This window comes from Aulonocara sp. 'chitande type north' Nkhata Bay, linkage group LG7, assembly GCF_057382095.1.
Source record: "Aulonocara sp. 'chitande type north' Nkhata Bay isolate Kocher_YH1m ecotype deep benthic linkage group LG7, A_spYH_male_GT1.1, whole genome shotgun sequence".
NCBI lineage: Eukaryota > Metazoa > Chordata > Actinopteri > Cichliformes > Cichlidae > Aulonocara > Aulonocara sp. 'chitande type north' Nkhata Bay.
The window spans coordinates 7,460,298-7,478,167 of record NC_141350.1 but is presented as its reverse complement, the minus strand read 5'-3'; the positions used below and the strand labels follow the sequence as shown (position 1 = coordinate 7,478,167).

Genomic DNA, 17,870 nt, shown 5'->3' with positions numbered 1-17,870 from the left:
ATGCCGGAGAGATTGTCGAACGGAAGAGCCACAGAAGTTCCGTAGTGTGAAGGTATTTCGGCTATTTCAAGTCTGACAAAAAACAGAGTAGCGTGCACTGTAAATTGTGCCGAAAGCAAGTCTGGAAATACAATAAACTGGTGCATGCGTCACACTGTGCGCCACGTTATTGTTTCGGTGAAATGAATTTCTACAATACTGTTACTGTTAATTCTACTCTCTGCAGTGTTTAAATGCTTACATATACACACAGTTACTGTCCCTCCACACATACGACTCGGTTCTGCTTCTATGCCCCAGCTTTGTTTACTTTTTCCCACCGAGGCTTCTAGACTTCTGATTGGCCAACATTTCTGCACGGTTAGGAATCTAGCTCCACCTGCTGCTTTGGCATGTTCATAGCACCGTTTTCCTTCATTTCTGCCTTTACGTGTGAACGGGATTATTTTTTTAAAACGAAAACGGAAAATCTCCGTTTTCAAAAATACCCGTGTACGTGTGGACATAGCCTCAGTCTCTGACTGGAAGCGCTAATTCGTCATTCGGCTTTTGTCAGACTAAAGTAACTGTTAAAACTGTTTGAAAAGCTCAGCTATACAACAAGGAGAGATTGAGAATTTCCTTTTAGTTCTCAGTTTATTTGATATTGTTACAGTTAGTCATTTTTGTCTGTTCTTCTGTAAAACAAACTAAGATTTATTTTTAGAATTAATATTTTGTTTCTAAGTGGAATTGACAATTTAGTCTGTTTCGTGTGTTCTATTTTGAAACTTAAACGCTTTAGCGGTTGCCTTTTGTGTAGTTTGCAATATTTGCCTTTATTTATCTGAAAAAGTCTCATGTTCCTTAAGTACATCTACCCTGTTGAACTTATTATGGGAAATAAATATTTAAATAAAAACAAGCTGCTGATTATTTCACATTTTACTTGTGAGCAACGGCACATTTAAATCTTACAAATATAGTTATTTGGCTTATATCGTGATAGATATCGTTATCGCCTGAAATGAAAAAAACATATCGTGATATGAAAAAATCTCATATCGCCCAGCTCTACTGCTAAGTATATCAGCTCATCCTAAGAGAACAGGAGATAGAGACCATACAGGCCTAAACGGCTCACTGGTAACGCTGCTGATCACACAAAAATGATATCAAATGTATCAATCCACACAACACACTTAACCGATGTGGAAAAAAAAAAAAAACTCAGATGTTGTAAATTTGCTGAATTTGCAGTGTAGACCCCCCAATTTGGTACACTTCCATTTAGAATAGTTATGTCAACATTTCTGGACATCAGGATTTTTAGATTTAAAGTATAAAACTGTTAAGTTAGCTGTTCATTGCCTTAGAAACCCTAAAAAGACAAAAAAAGGGGAACACTTGATCATCACAGTATAATACAAAGTCACTAAACTAGTCATTACTTCAGTGTTATCCATCTGTTCAGTTAGAAGGCATACACACATGTGACAGACCAAGGACTGGGGATGCCGTGGCATTTGTCACACGTGGTCAATGCAAAGTTTCTTTCATCTGTGAAGAGAACAGGGTGCCAATGACGGACCTGCCAGTTCTGGAGCTCTCAGGCGAATGCCAATTGAGCTGCACTGCGCGGTGCTGTCAGGAGCTCATGCCACCCTCATTGAGTCCAAGTCTTTGTACGTTTCTGACAGTCTGGTCAGAAACATACACAAGTAGCCTGCTGGAGGTCATTTTGTAGGGCTCTGGTGCTGCTCCTGCTGTTTCTACGACCCTCTTCAGCTTGTCTTATGTAACGGCCTGTCTCCTTGTGTTTGTGGACAGACTTGTATCTCTGAGGTTTCACTGCCTTGCATTATACTGTGATGATCAAGTGCTTCCTTAATGTTTTTTTTTAGCAGCAGTCAAACTACAGTATACCTGGATACATGATCAAACTCTCTCAGCTCTCCAATACTCGTTCAAGTTGGTTGTGATCTGGCTTTTAAAACCCCAGCATACTTTACCTAGTGCCACCAGGTGCCTTTGAATAAGATAGTGACAGTCCAGATCCTTCAATAGTGCACATTTTCCTAGGTATACTTTCTTGGTGCACAACTTTTTAAAACACCTGGCAGGTAGGATGTTCAAAGCTTTAAAGAACTTGCTGTGTCTCTTGATGTTATCCTAAGATCATAGGATGAGGAGGCTACACCACTGGTTGCAGGACTACGTCTTATTTTTGAGCCCGAGGATGTGGTGGATAGAAAGATGGCAGTGGCTAAGAGCATTTGTAAGATGCCTTATGGAAAGTAATACCTGATCATGTCAAAAAGGGCAGAAGGTGGCACAATTTCTTGAATTATACAATTTATCTTTTGAATTCAGCCTTTTAGATTTACAATGCAACTAAAAACTTTTTTACTAAATCTGGGAAAGTTTCAGCCTCAAACCTTCAGTTTAGATTGAAAAAATAAATTCTATTTATTTCTCTGCTGGAAAAAAGTGGATTGCTCCCTACAGACAGGTTTGTTTTTTCCCCGAAGCGAAGGTATCTTGGCATTTTTTCACAAGTAATGGGTAAAAGGAGCAGTCGATCTACATTCAGACACTCATTTATGGTCATGAGTTCTGGGTAGTGATAGAAAAAAAATGAGGCTGTGGATGCAACTGACTGAAAATGTTTTCCTTTGCACAGGAGCTGGGCTCAGGCTTTCGGGTTACACTCATACCAAACTAATCGTACCACGGCAGGTCACGCTTAACCCCCAAAATTACAGTTTGTTTGACACGTGTGATTGCTCTGTGCTGTGCCCTGAGCTGCTTGAAGAGGTGGGTCCAGGTGAGATTTAGTGGTCCTCACATAATAGGAGTACAAAATCTGCCCAAGAACAGTATGCAGTGTTTCATATAGCTACAGTGAAAAACGGTTTAGGCAATCAGCAAATGTTTGGTGCATGTGAGAAGACAGTGTGACACTACTTTCCCAATCAAGCCACAAAATCCTTGAAATCATGACCCCTTTTGTACTCTGCAAATGTGTTTTTCAAGTATGATATTTAAGTTTGAGTGAGCATGAGAAAGGGGATTTGAGATGCTGAGATGAACTGATGTGTACTCCGGTCCCAATCGTTAAATTCTGTGTATGCGCAGGCCAGTGAGAGAGCAGGGACTGTTGTGCTAGTGCACGCTACATGGCAGCCGTACCGAATGGAAGCACGCCCTTGGAGACGGAGTGGGAAGCTCGTACATGTGAGGGAGCTTGGAGTAGATCCACTACTCCTTCATGTTATAAGGAGCCAGCTCAGGTGGCTCATGCATTTCACAGAGAAAGCTACTCTAAGGACTTTGGGTTAGATCGAAATTCCTCCAGATACATTTTATATGTTATCTGGCCTGCGATAAACTCGGGATCCCCCAGGAGGAGTCTGGAAATGTTGCTGGGTAAAAGGAAGTCTGGGATATTCTGCTTAATGTGCTTCTACAATGATCCGACATTGGACAAGAGAAAGAAAATAAAGGACGGGTTAGTCGTAAACACAATTTTTTTTATTTTGACCAAAATCCTTTCCTTGTTGACTGATAAGAAAAACCTCCCAACTCCAAATGATATGCTTTTAGCAGTAGGAATTTGGAGGCAACTGCTGTTTTTGCCGTAAACTCCTCACTTCCCCGAAAATACCCTCAATCCCTCAATCTTCCAAACAATTATCCCATTTACGCAGATTGCATAGATTCAAACTATTCAAAGAGTAGACGCTCGCTTCTGTGGCTTCACAAATGTGGTGTGGGTGTGATTTGAGCACAACAGGAGAAATGGTGGAAACATGACCATGGGCTGTCACTCTTCCTGTGGAGTATTTCTTCTGAGCTCATTAGACACTATGCTAGCACCACAAAAACAGGAGCAGGGGTCTGCTGTTACCGAGACGGCTGAGAGATGGAAGAATAGATGGAGAGCGAGAACAGGGGAAGAGAGAGAGGAGATAGAGGTGGTACTGGTGGGGTCCCTCCCCCTCATACAGCACTGCGGAAAACAACAAGCACATTATAATACAACTCCCAAAACACCTTCTTTCAAAATGCAGCCTGGAGAGGAATTAACAAGTGGCTGCTTACTCTTACAATATACATCAAAGGCCTAAAAGTAAGCCGTAGCTTCAACCTTCACACCAAAGGAGAACTAAGACTTCAGAATCTAAACTACAATGAAAATACAAAATGAGTTGCATGACCTCGATTGAGATTAGTACAACGCTGAACCTTCAGTGGACGTGCAGGGGTGGATAAATGACCCGTGATTTGCTAAAATAACATGACAGATTTGAAATATTAACTGAGCACTTTCTGTTTCAAGCTATTGTCAAGAGTTCTAAAAGCCGTTAAGTGGGCCCTTTTTTATAAGGAGGACGAGAAATCTTTTATTTTTTTCCCCAAAGTAATTTCTTACTGCTGAAACAGAGTAGGAGCAACAACTTCTGCCACGATGTTCTTTCTAGACGATTCAAAATCCTCTCTTATTCTTCAGCATCAGCAACTAAGTTGTCCTTCAAGAGGACGCATCACATCAGCCAATCCCTTGTTCTTGCTCAGTGGTCAGCAGAACTTTGCAGGCTCCGTTGAAGAAGCTTAGCACAGACTGACTCGTGTGCTTTGACTCACTCATTATTCAAGCTGTTTGAGATTAGAGGGAGATGAATCAGCAGTGTCCATTAATTAATGTTTTGATAACTTCCCCAGTCCATTAGACTGCAGCCCCTGTACCCTAAACACTTGCAGCAATAAACAGATTAAAACTGCTCAAAAATAGTCCACATTATCTTTATTATATAAACATGGTAGGGGATTTTTAATGCACTTTTTGAGTACACTGTTATTATTATCCTAATGCTGTATTTTATAGGTTGTATATAATTTAAAGGTTACAGTTACAGCCTAACACATTCACCAGCAGAAACAATATTATCGGCTTAACTGACTCATCAGTAAATGATATTAGTGGCTATTAGTGGCCTGCATTTTTGCAGGTTGCAAACAGTAAAGCATTGATACATTGGACGAACGGTGCATCGGCTTACATCTGCGGTGTTGACTGATATCGGCCTATCGACAAGTCAGGTGACATTTACCTATGGCAGCAACATGTTTATCTGTTGTGTCACATCAATCAGTCGGGGTCGCAGGGGGAGGGGTGGTGGGTGGGGGGCTGGAGTCTATCCTAGCAGATGCTGGGTGACAGAGCTGACAGGCTGCTACTCCATTGCGGGGTTAACATAGACAGACTGATAACCCTTCGCACTCAGACCTACAGCCCATTTAGACTCACCAGTTAACCCATTAAGCATGTTTCTGGGGAGCCTTGCAGGAGCCTTCTTGCTGTGTGGCGACATTGTGCCGCCTTCCAGTTATTTAAAGCAATTAAATAACAGGAGGCACATTTGAAATATACTTTCCCATTTGTATAATTCCTAAATTTACTCTTACTGCCATCCCCCATAAAAAAGCTTTTTATCCAGCTATAACGACTTTACATATCTTCGTTATTGCTTTCTTGTAACCAAATTAGAGGTATCCTTGCCAAACATAAATTACATTAAAAAAATAACATCATCCAGTCATTATTTATCTTAAAATGTTCTGCTTTCAAAATTGGTATTTGACATAAAACTCAGTAATTGTTGCTGAGTGCAAAGATAAATAAATAACAAGGGCACAACATTTAATACTAACTCAAACACCATCAGTCAAATGAAGCAATATTGTCAGCAGCGTGAACCTGAATCAAACTCAATTCTTAAGAAAATTCAAAATATTATTTTCTTTTAGTTGGAAAAGACTTGATTTCCCAAAGCTCTGGAGCAGCTGTTTAGTCAACAGCACACCGCTATCACAAGTATTCCCAGTAGGTTAAATGTGATTTATCTGACAAGGAGTTTAATAGAATAGAATAGCCCTTTATTGTTACTGTACATGTACAAAGAAATTATGGGTGCTCCACGCCAACTGTGCAGGAGTAAAAAAATAAATAAAAATTGAAGACATCAGGAATAAATAGCAAACAGAAGAAATATATACAGTCTGGAGGAATATATACAAACTAGAGGAATATGTACAAAACAACAGAAAGGGACACAATGTGCAATTGGTTCAGTCCGGAGCGACATGACAAACATAATGAGACAAAATAGCATCCACCCTTGCTGACAGATGAGAATAAAGAACAAGTTGCATCAAGAACCATTCCAAACTTTCCAATCCATCGGAATCGTGTGCTTCCAAGAATATCAGTTCTGGATTATTTTTATAACAGCTCCCGTGCTGCAAACCCATAACGTCAAACTCATGGCACTAGAGGTTCTGTACACCTGAGTCACAACAAAGTTTTTTTTCCTGCTGTTGCACTCTGTTCAGTCTCAGAAATGAAAAAAAGTTCATTTAACCCATGAACACCTAGTTTGTCTTCCCTCCGCAAGAAAAAAAAATAATCAAAAAATTAATCATATGTGAATCGATAAAGAGTCTGCAAGCAGAATCAATAATGGAACTGGTATAGATAGATTTCTTTTTTTAATCAATATCCATTTCTTTACTTGATGGAGAGCAACTGCCAATTTCCATTAGCAATGACAAGAACACAAAGCTGTGACAGACCATATGCAGCACTCCAGCTCTATTTCAGGCTGCCCACCAGCCAAATCTACACCCACCATGTGCTCTGGGCCGGCCTCTCACAGAAAACCAAGGCACACAACCATGCTGCAGCATTTGTGAAGTACCACTGACAGCCAAGTATTCTTTCCTGCGAGGGAAAATTGCTCCAAGTTAGAGTGCGATTGGAAAGCCAGAGGCACTGCACAGGCATGTTGTGCTCTATCAGGACTGCGCTACACGGCGGGATGTGAGCTGTGCGGTGATCATCTGAGACACGCCGTGTAGCGAGTGAGAACGCCATGACTGACTGCCACTAAAGCCTAATCCATCCTGGCTCCCACTCTCTATAAGTTACAGAGATGGAAAAGCCTGATAAAAATGTTGTCTGGGGCAGCAGCATCACTGTGTCCAGGAGGAAGAATCAATTCTGTAAGTAATGTCCCACAGAGACATCCAACCCCATTTTTAACAGCCATCTGAATCTTGGCATTTATCCCCGCGGTAAACTTCCCCCTCATCTAAGACAACCTCCTTCCTACTTTATAGATGAGTTATATTGTTGACAAGTTTGTCTCCCTACTTATTTCTCCTCCACTGCATTCCTGTTTTATATCTCTTATAAACCATGTGCTGCTAAGGGCTCACACCTCTAGGACCACTAGTACTGGATTTAGGAGTACAGGTGACAAACTGAGTGGAGATTGGAGGCTGGAGGTTGACGGCAAAGTCTTTCACTATCTATATAAACTTAAGAAGGCACCTTTGCCTAGACCTAAAGGAAAAGCACAGAACATCAGTCAGTCTTTGATGTGGTGATGTAGCGTAGTCGGAATAAGAAGGATGCCCTGAGCCATACTTTTTGCCTCAACAACTGGTGACCTTGACTTCCTTCTTGGGTTTACTTCTGGTGGGAACTGCACTAGAAGTACAAACAATATTACCCACGGGGTAGGGACAGCAGGACTTGGATTACTTTAGGTTTAGTTTTGCAGCTTGTTTGCTCAAACTGAGCTGCTCTTCAAGCATATATACAGTGTTTGACGGAGACTAACGCACTGCTTTGGTGTTTTTCACCCCTGCCAGACAAACAGAACTGAGTGAAATTTACTACAGCTATCTTCACCATACACAGATAAATGCACTTGATTAGCTTTACTCCCTATTAAAGCGTCAGGTTGAATAACTATGAGACCGCAAAAATAAGAGTGTGCGCGCAAGACAGGCAGAGGACAGTGGAAAGCAGACTGTAAACTGAATTAGCCGAGCCAAATGTGACATCCTGCAGAAAGCAGCACTGTAAATACAACAGTTAAGGACAATCGTGTTATCTTACCACCAATAAACTTCAGCAGAGGAGCGCGTCTGAGCAGAGCTGGCCAACTATGTCACTAAGCCATGTCTCTACCAATAAATAAATAAATAAAAAAAAAAGAATCCCCTGTACTGGTTTAAAAAAATAAAATAAAAAATCTTGTTATCTAGACTGGAGAAGCATTCACCTGACTGGGAGGACTGGTGAGCGCTGTTGGCAGCGCTGGCAGACTACTGAAACGCTTTCCGCTAATACTCCCATTGTTCCCACCCACTCTGGCACAGCTCCCCTCCCAGCTTTGAACGCATCAAAAACTCACGGATTAAAAAGAAGAAGAAGAAGAAAAAAAATAGCAAAACAGTAAAGCGGCTGTCAGCCGTAGGAGTTACCTTAGCAAGTCAAACACCAGTGAGGACCGAGACGGCATGCCTCCTCATCCTCCCTCCGTGCGGAGACTCCCATTCCTCCTTCTGCGGGTTTCACTTGCAACTTTACATCTAACCTGACACTGTGCGTCCTTTACTCGGTCCGGGAGATTATTTACAAGGCTACCCGCATGCACCCATCTTCACCGAAAAGTGCTCAGTTCAACTATCCCGTCTTGCTTGTCATCCTCCACCAACTTACAGCCACCATGGTTATATTTTGCCAGTTAACTTCCACCGTCGAGCCCAGTTATGTCTTCGGAGGCTTCTTCTAATAGGTTTAAGTCATTTCACGTGGTTTGTTTGCTGGCTGGAGTAGTGCTGTTTTTAATTTACACACGTACAAATTAAACAGCACGGACAGACAAAGGGGAAAATAAGCCGCTGTGTGCCAATACAATAAAGCGGTTCAGGATTGGACGAAAATTACAACAACTTGCCACTAACCCTTTTCTCCAGGAAATACGTCACGTTTAGAGCGAGCGGCTTATAGTGTGCGCTTGATGTGTATCGTCGCAGTCTCCTATAGGGACGGGGCCAGCTGTTGTGTAGCTCGCCTAAAGCCACGCTAATCCCTTTTTTCATTTGACAATAGCAGGATAAATAATAACATTCGTATCATCGTATTATTTTTACTTTTATGATGAACTAGTTAAAAGTCTAAATAAATATAAGAATGGTTAAAGTAACAACTAAAGAAATTGGATGACTGTGTCAAAATTATGCCTGTTTCAAGCTGCAACGCTGATTAGTTTATCCTCACAGGAGGAATTCCGGGACATGACTGTATACAAAACACGCATCCATGCTTTAAGGCTGGCTTGATTTGTACACCTGTGTGTGACTGCCATCTCCTGGATATGAACTGAACTTACAAAAAAACCGAACAAAACAGCACTGGAACCAGTAGAGGGGGCTATAACACAAAGCTCCCCGTTTGAGTCTGACTCGCATGGTTACGTCTACCCCGTTACAGCCTGGTATACCAGCCCGCTTTCAGCAGCTCCAGCGTTATAACACGGACCAAAGTTATCCCGGAATAAGGACAGCACGCATGTGCCGTCAACCCGGATGTAGATATCTTAGTGCGCGTCTATTCCCCGTTTCTCCAAGTTATTACAACATTTGCTGTGAGAAATATTTACAGATCTTAACCCCAGCTGGACAAACCTTTGCCAAACCGGGTTAACCATCCGTGACATGTATCGGGCTACGTGGATGTCACATGAGAGTGACAGCTCCACAGTGGTCTCATTTCGGAGCGCTGCATTTTTGATTTAAGGTGAGAGAAACTACAGTGAGTTGGTATAACCTACACTTTTACTGCATGAGTAATGCATTTAAAATCCAGCGTGTGTCGGCGTGCCTGAAGTTGGCCTGACAGAGGCCGCCTGCTCGTTTTCGCTATCATCATCCCGTGTTGCAGAAATCCTCCTCTAACTTAGACGATGGACTTCCGCGGTAGGAGGCATGAGCGAGGCAGCAACTGGACTGACCCGGAGATTGTGGAGCTGCTCCAGCTGTGGTCCGACGAGTCGGTGCAGATTGAACTGGAGAGTTCACTGCGCAACCAGCGCGTGTTTGACCGTATCGCCCACATTTTGCGTGAAAAGGGCATCTACCGCACAGGAGACCAGTGCAGGGAGAAGATTAAAAAGATGAAGCTGGAGTACCGCCGCATCAAGGACAACCACAAAATGAGGTCTTGGAAGTTTTATGATGTGATGGACAGAGTGCTGGCGAATCGGCCGGCTATTACTTACTCCTCCCTAGGCGGAGCTGTCATAGCTCAACAGGTTTTCCAGACCTCTGGGGCACCTGAGGCATACCTGCAAGGAGTGCCAGCGGGCTCTTTTGGTCCTGCTTCCTCCGGTGGGTTTCTCTTTGGCCAGCCCCCAAAAGCTGGAGATCCGCTGGATATCAAATGTGAAGATGTGGAGGAGAGCATGCTGAACTCCGGAGAGGCACCGCCTGAGATGTACTATGGTTCTGGAGATGATCAGGAAACTGATGGGCAGTCTCTACTGGAGCCAGAAGACACCCTGAGCCGAGCCGAGAGCACACTTAATACAAGAATTTCACCTTCAGGTTGTCAGCCGATAACTATCATTATTATTATTATTAGTTAGAATCAGCATACGTTTATAAAATTGATAGCAGGCTAAAATCTTATTTCTCTTCTTTACATTCTCAGGTTTTAGTGACCTGAACATGACTGGCTCTGCTACAGCCACCACCTTGGCTGCTGGTGGTCCCGTGTCACACGACACATCCGACGAGCCCAGAAAGGAGGGTTCTCGTCAACAGACCTCAGTGAGACAGAGGAAGCGGCGCCGGGGTGGTAAAACATCATGGTGCCATGGGGGCGGTAGATGCGGTGGTCAGGAGAGACTGGATAAAGCCCTAGCCAGCTTCCTGAACTGGCAGCAGTCTGCAGAGGAACGTCTCCTCTCACTGGAGGAGGCGCGGCTGGAGAGAGAGCTACAGGCGGAGGAGCGCAGGGAGCAGCGGGAGGAGAGGAGGGCAGAACAAGAGCGTCAGCATGAGCTCCGCCTGTTCAGCATGCTCACGGGGGTGTTGCTCGCTGTCAGAGAGGGTACGCAAACCACAACACAAAGCGACCCCGCCACCTCACCCTTAGCTCGTTTTTCAGCTTCGCTGATAACAACGCCTGCCCCCTCTGCTCCTTCATCTTCATCCCAGCCACCTCCAGAGGCTCCCACGACAGAGTCTGTTTTTAATCAGGAGACAAAAAAGTCACAGCTCAGATCTGTCAAGGCCTGCAAACTGTCTCAGAATGCTTTGGAAACACTGAGGGGTGAGGAAGGTCCCGGCAATAGCATCTACCTGTCTGAGCGTGGTAATAGCATCCGACTCCATGAAGGTATCCTCCAGGAGGGCTACATCCAATATGGAATGGACCGGCACCATGATACAGACAACCCTGATGTAAGGGAGCACAATGTTGTAAACACCAGTCACAGATGCTTAAGCATTTATTAAAAGCTCCTTCTTTTTCCAGGGTATTATCAACATGGGGACCAGTGAGAACAAACTTTGTTATGATCTTCTTCATAAACGGGTAAGATAAATATTAGATTCAATGCAGTCTATAATGATATGTGTATAGCCATTTACTTGTTATTACTTATTATTATGAATTATTCTGCCTGCTCTTTGACAAAAAAAATCCCATTTCCTTTTCTGCTACAGCTGACCAAGCCTGACATGCTGCACATCAACCCATCCTTGTTGCAGTATTCAGACTGGAGGGGGCACGCTTTGTAAGACACTTAAATGCACATTTATTTTTAATCTTTTCTTAATGAGGATCACATTTGTTATGTGACTCATGGTGAAGTTACATTTTTAACAACAACCTTTCACTGTGCACATTAACCCCATGACCTTTCCGTCTCGCTCTTTCTCAGCCTCAGGGTGGCAGTTGCAAAATTCCTGACTCGCTACTGTTGTTCTCCAAACCCATTAAAAGCTGACAACGTGGGTATTGCTTTTATTATTGAAATAGTATGCACTGTAAGTAATATATGAAATGTGTTTAAGACGGCAGCCACAGCCAGTTGAATATGTAAAAACCTTAGTGCGTTAAGGGAATCATATTAATAACAAAGGTAAAACTGGAACACCTTTTTATTAATCACTCACCTTGCAGTAAGCACAATCCTGAGGACTTTATACTCTTTCCTGCACAATGCCACGGAGCTATATTGCACAACTCCTATATAATGACTCCATAAATGTTATTGACCCTTAAGATAATAATATTTGACACACAGTATACAGGATAAAGGGTAGAAGATGTAATAAATCCCCAGGTTGTGTAAATAAAGTCCTCATCTTGTGACTCATAGCGATGTCCAGCAAATAACATAATTACTGACAAATAAGCCTTTATTCCACTTTTATACTAATGCTCTGGATTATAGCCTCTCATTTTTATCAAAAATGAAGGATATTGAGCTGAATGCTTTATTTCACTAATGATCAAAAAATGTCAAACACTACAATTGAACTGACAGCAGTTCTGGGTTCACCAACTTAATTTGCACAGGAATGAATAGCAGGTTTAGTAGGTGGATTAATTTAAAGCACATTTATCAGGACTCGTGCCATAATTGGGTCTTTCATAACACAGTGGATGCCTGTGTTTGTCCAGGTTGTGGTGATGAATGGCTGTGGTTCCCTCTTCTCATGTATTGCTGCAGTAATTTGTGATCCTAAAGGTAGGTTCAGATATGCTTTGACGTACAATTCATTTAATGCATCCATATCTGTACCGTATGAATAAAAATGAGTGCGCGGTAGAGAGGAAGTCGAGTCCGCGTTCCTCTTTTGCTTGTTTAACAGATAATTGGAAGGATTACGCAGACTTATTTTAAAGAAAACACCCAGCCACATAAATTGCGCATTCTGTTTACCTCTGCTGGCGAAGCTTCATTTTAAGCAGCGCAGTAAATTGTTTTGCTCAGTCACAACGTTAAAAAAAAAACATGAGCCTCAGAGTCAGCTGGTATTTACCTATTTACTGCCTACCTGAATCACTAAGGCAGAGTGAGTCAGTCATTAGTGGGATGTTTTTGAAATCAGCAGATGCTTTTCGTTGGTGATTTTGGTTCCATGTTAGCAAAGGCAATGACCAGTAACAACTCAAAATAGTACCAGATATGGCTCAGTTAGCATTTGCTGTGCAGTATATACACCCATGAAAATACAATATGATACAGATTATATGTGCACATTTAGTTATTTGTATACTAAAATGAAAAGTGAGATAATAAAAAAGTGCATATTTTAACCTGTTTTGTGTGTTTTGCATCCCGTAGATGCCATCCTTATTCCGACTCCTTTCTACGGCGTCATCACTGAAGATCTTCATCTGTATAGCGATGCAAAACTCTTCCATGTTCCCCTTGATTGTGAGGTAGGAAGGCACAACCCGAGTTACTTGCAGCATTTTGCATTTGAAATGGATGTTTTTGTGCACACTGGAATGTAATGGCCCCTATTCAGCTGGGCTGCTTTTTCTTTTGTTTTTAAAGGCTGATGGCAAAGATAACCGACCCTTCCGCCTCACTGTACGGAAACTAGAAGAAGGTCTGCAAAGAGCTAAGGAAGAGGTAACGTGTGAAGGCATGCTGGTTTGAAACAGTAACATTTAAATGTTAAAAGAAAGACAAAATTACTCGAGCAAAATTCTCAGCGTAGATAAACACCTTGGATGCTTTGTTCTTCTCAGAGACTTTTTTTTTTTCAGTTTATCTGTAAAGACTGTGAAGGTACAGTGTAGCAGTTCCTGTTTACTTCCAGTTGAACCTGCCATTTCTTTAAGGGGTTGACAATTCGCGGCGTTATCCTGATGAACCCCCACAACCCTCTGGCTGAAATCTACAGCCTGAAGGAAATGATTACCTTCCTGGAGTTTGCCAAAAGGTATGTTTGCCTCACTATTATCTCACACTGCGGCCTAACGCTGTAATCCTCTTGCTCTACATTCCTGTGGTTCCTTTAAGCGCTTTGCCAAGTCACTGCATATAGTTCCTACTGTGATCTGTTTTATTTTATGACGGAGAGCTCTGTCCCGTGTGTGGAATATCAAACGTTCTTGACGGAGTTTTACGACCTCTCTTAATCACCAGCATATTGTCAAGTGCAGCCATGTGCCAAAGAGACTCCTGCAACATCTATTGTTTTCTAAATGATCTTGCCAGAGTAATTCCCTGCACAGACCCTTCCAGGCACTGAGCTGTTGTAACCATAAACCACAGTGCTTTTACAGTGACACTGGGCGTTGAAGGAACCGTTTTACATTGATGTTGCATTTTCCTTGTCTTAAATATCCATTAAGAATATAAAACCAGGCCTTATTATTGCTGCACTGAAAATATGTATATATTTATGTTATCTTCCTGTCTCCTTCCCTGCTTTAGAAATGCTCTCCATGCCATTGTAGATGAAGTGTACATGCTGACAGTGTTTGATGAATCTGTCACCTTTCAGAGTGTCCTCAGTGCAGACAGGTACTGCGTGAACCTAACCTCCGCATGATTAGTCTGTTAGACCTTGAATCATCATAACTGCTGCTGAAGACATCCACTTATCTCATAATGATGTGCCCTTATTTCAGTTTGCCCGATCCACAGAGGACGCATATAATGTGGGGAATGAGCAAGGTATGTGCTGTACAGAGGCCTGGAAGTGGAAAACTGTGAGACTTTCAATAACCGTATACATTGCTTTCACAGTTCATTATTTTTCATTGACTTTGTCATGTCCTTTCTAGGACTTTGCAATGGCAGGAATCAGAATAGGCACTTTATATACGGAGAACAGAGACCTCGTGGAGGCTTTGGCCAAATTGGGCTCTTTTCATGGTGTCTCTGGGACTACCCAGCACCAGGTTGCACAACTGCTTCAGGATAAAGGTAAGATCTGAGCTTTTTGTGTTCTTTTGCAGTCACACTGCTGTTGTAACATCAGATTTATCAGAAAAACCACTTGGAAAATAATCCTAACATGAGCACAATTTGGACAAAATTATCCAGCACGCTTTACACAAAACAAGCATTTTGTGTATAGCGGAATTTATATTCATAAATGCAAATTACTTTTGATGCAAGCATTTTAACAATTCCACTGTTCTACTTTGTGCGTTCCATGCTTTCAAGAAACACGAGCCTCCCTTTTTTGCTTTCTCTGATATGACAAGCACAGCATGGGGCCTCTGCTGCAGAAAGACTTGTAACATTTAATTTACACTTGCCGACTGTCACTTGGCATTCTCGTGTTGTAGAGTGGATCAATGAGGAATTTTTGCCTGAGAACAGACGCAGGCTGAAAGCTGCGTGCAGCTACTTGACTGGAGAGCTGCTCAGTATGGGCATCCCGTTTCTAGACAGGCCCGCGACACTGTATGTCTGGGCTGACCTTAGAAAGGTAACAAGACCGAAGTCGAATTGAAATGGCTTGCATATGAACGCAACATTCTTCTCATTCTTTTGAGATATATATTCTTTAGGTTTGATTTGTCACTTCTGTTTTGGTAGTATCTCCAAGAGTCATCATTTGAGGAGGAGCTGTCTCTTTGGAAATGTTTCCTCAGGCACAAGCTGCTGCTCAGTTGTGGCCAAGCGTTCTGCTGTTCAGTGCCCGGGTGGTTCCGCATCGTCTTTGCAGACCAACAGCACCACCTTCAGCTTGGTCAGTACCAACAACACTCGTAGTCTCTCTTGGCCAGGCTGTTTATGCCCTCTCAGCCGTTAAAAAAAAAAGGTAAATGGCCTGTATTTGTATAGCGCTTTACTTGGTCCTAAGGACCCCAAAGCGCTTTACACTATACACAATCATCCACCCATTCACACACACATTCACACACAGCCGTTCACCTACTCTCTGTTTTAGGAAGAGCAGTGAGCCATTAACATTGGACCAGATTTGTTGGTCCAAAGAAGCAGTGAAAAACAAAACTATTGTACACCTATGTTGTTCACAGTGCAAATGGATAATGACACAAGAATACTAGAAAAGCAACCCAAGAGTCTTTCAAAGAAAAGAAGAAATGAGATTGAAAGAAATGGGATGTTCTTCAATGGCCAAGTCAGTGATCTAAAATCAGTTCCTTAATATAAAGCTGAAAGCAAAACAGCTGCAAACAAGCAGCTCTTTTCAGTGGACTCTGGTTCTAAGGTACGATTAGCTGTTATTGCATTGAGGGAGGGAGAGTAAAGGTCATATCCTTTAAATTTTACCACAAATTTCCTGCCCAAGTCCTTTGCTATCCTTGGTCTATTATGAAAAACTGAAAAAGAATAGTTAAACACATGAAAATTGCTCCTCATTCTTGCTCAACATTTATAAAAATGAGGATAAAAATCTTAATTCATTCATTTTCCTCATAGCTATTTTTGAGATAGTGTATGCAGAAAGTTCTTGGCTTGATGTTAACCTCTCCGATTCCAAAAGAAGAAGACTGAGTAGTCTGTAATGACCTAATCGGTTGATTTAAAAAAAAAAAAAAAAAAAAAAAACATCCTTTAGTTTAGCATTCTAGTACAGCGATATCTTTCAAATTATAATAGTAAAGGCTTTAATTGTTAATATTTAATTGTTTCTGTATTTTTAAATCTACCATAGTTATACTTTGTTTATATGCTATTATTTTAAAGTTTACAGCTTTCTGGATTAAATATGTAGAATGCTTTGTCACCCTGTGCTTATACTAGACAGTGATTAGCACATATTTGTGATATAATTTATTCATTCAAAGGTTTATGTTGTACTGACTTATTTTGTCACTTTGTTTTGTGGTTTTTCAGGCCTTAAGCGAATTAGAGAGGCTTTAAAAGAAACTGAAGCAAAAATGCGAGTCCCGGACAGCAAACAAACCAGTGAGGAGAGCCAAAAGCCAGTAAAAAAGGACAATGCAGGTTCAGACAATGCTGCTACTGTCAATCCAAAAACCTTACCCGAGAACAATTCATCAGATCAGCTGAAGGAGAGGGATAGCCCTGTTCCTGACACAGGCTCGCTGGCCACTGAAGACTGCCAAGCCTCTAAGCCCACAGAGAGTCTTGACACGCTGATCGGTACTCTCAGGCATCAGATCCGTTCCTCTGATTGGCTGGAGAAAAGCACTCCAGAGCTGTCTGCTGGGGAGGACCCAGAAATTTTTGATGTGTTCAAGGTCCTGCTGCAAAGAGCCAGAAAGTAAGCTTAGGATTATACAGGCACGAATGTAGCTGCCAAATTTCAAGAGGCAGTACTTAAGCATCCCTCTTGCTTCCTGTGTTTATGGTGAAAAGCTTGACACAAACACCTGACACAAGGTCAGCTCTGATGTCTGTTTTTGAGGAATGAAATAGCTGAGACCAGGTTAAAGAGAAGTAAAGAAAAAACCCGGCCTGGCATTAAGAACAGGACGGAGTACTTTTCTGTATGCGTCTTGAGGCCTTATTGTTAAGCTGAGAAGTGGATTTATTTGCTGATATTCTAAGTGGATGCCAAATAGAACAACCAAAAATCAGACGTGTCCTAACATCAAACACTACAAGTCTCTTTTCTTATGAATTGTAAATGTTTCTGATTTTCATCTTACGCGGTTTATTTTGTCAAAATGATTTGTACTTGCTGTAAAGTTAATAGTCCACAAATAAATACAGGACGTATTATTTATTTTCTTGACTGTTATTCATTTAGAGTTAGTAGCCTTTAGCTGGAGATGTGTTATTTTGTGTGCTCTTTGTTTGTTTCAGTGTGACATTATCTTTTGTTCTTTGGCATGGGTGGGCTGTGGGCTCTGTTCCGCTGCTGCAAAGGAAAGTGAAGGTGGTGAGAGTAGAGTGACGAACAGGGGGAGATATCTGATGCTGAAGACGCTATTGGCTGACAACACTTTGTAGCCTACTGTCTGTGACAGCGAGTGGGATTTCCTTAACCGTTTCGTGATGCGTAATGACCCGACGACACCCCCCACACACTTTCTACATGACAAGGGTCTGATT

At 42.1% G+C, this 17,870-nt stretch overlaps 2 protein-coding genes across 8 annotated transcripts in view; one reads left to right on the top strand and one right to left on the bottom strand.

The window, feature by feature from the left end:
- furinb (furin (paired basic amino acid cleaving enzyme) b) overlaps positions 1 to 8,836 on the bottom strand; it is a 102,715-nt gene extending 93,879 nt beyond the window's left edge. Inside the window, exon 1 of one of the 3 annotated variants that reach the window (XM_086298236.1) lies at positions 8,317 to 8,836. The gene's annotated coding sequence lies outside the window, so the exon portion shown is untranslated. Of the gene's footprint in view, positions 1 to 241; positions 394 to 7,948; positions 8,289 to 8,316 lie in introns of those variants that run through there. The other 2 variants (XM_086298237.1, XM_086298238.1) reach the window with 2 other exon arrangements.
- Positions 8,837 to 9,342: 506 nt separating this feature from the next.
- Positions 9,343 to 17,080, top strand: accs (1-aminocyclopropane-1-carboxylate synthase homolog (Arabidopsis)(non-functional)). Of its 5 annotated transcripts, none has more exons than XM_086298226.1 (15): positions 9,343 to 10,440; positions 10,547 to 11,301; positions 11,375 to 11,434; positions 11,566 to 11,636; positions 11,784 to 11,853; positions 12,530 to 12,596; positions 13,197 to 13,294; positions 13,413 to 13,490; positions 13,703 to 13,803; positions 14,301 to 14,390; positions 14,498 to 14,543; positions 14,654 to 14,795; positions 15,164 to 15,306; positions 15,417 to 15,570; positions 16,686 to 17,080. In XM_086298226.1, exons 1-15 carry the CDS (start codon positions 9,801 to 9,803, stop codon positions 17,078 to 17,080), a joined length of 2,910 nt encoding a protein of 969 aa, XP_086154352.1. In that variant the 5' UTR covers positions 9,343 to 9,800. The 5 variants fall into 5 exon arrangements, with proteins under 5 accessions (XP_086154352.1, XP_086154353.1, XP_086154356.1 ...); XM_086298227.1 differs by having other exon boundaries at positions 15,417 to 15,642; positions 16,686 to 16,798; XM_086298230.1 differs by lacking the exon at positions 15,164 to 15,306 and having other exon boundaries at positions 15,473 to 15,570; positions 16,686 to 16,861.
- The last annotated feature ends 790 nt before the right edge of the window (positions 17,081 to 17,870 follow it).

Coding starts and splice junctions, on each gene's coding strand:
- accs (XM_086298226.1), top strand. CDS start 9,801: ATGGACTTCCGCGGTAGGAGGCATGAGCGAGGCAGCAACTGGACTGAC. Junction 11,435..11,565: donor ATGATCTTCTTCATAAACGG/GTAAGATAAATA, acceptor TTTCTGCTACAG/CTGACCAAGCCTGACATGCT. Junction 13,804..14,300: donor TTCCTGGAGTTTGCCAAAAG/GTATGTTTGCCT, acceptor TCCCTGCTTTAG/AAATGCTCTCCATGCCATTG.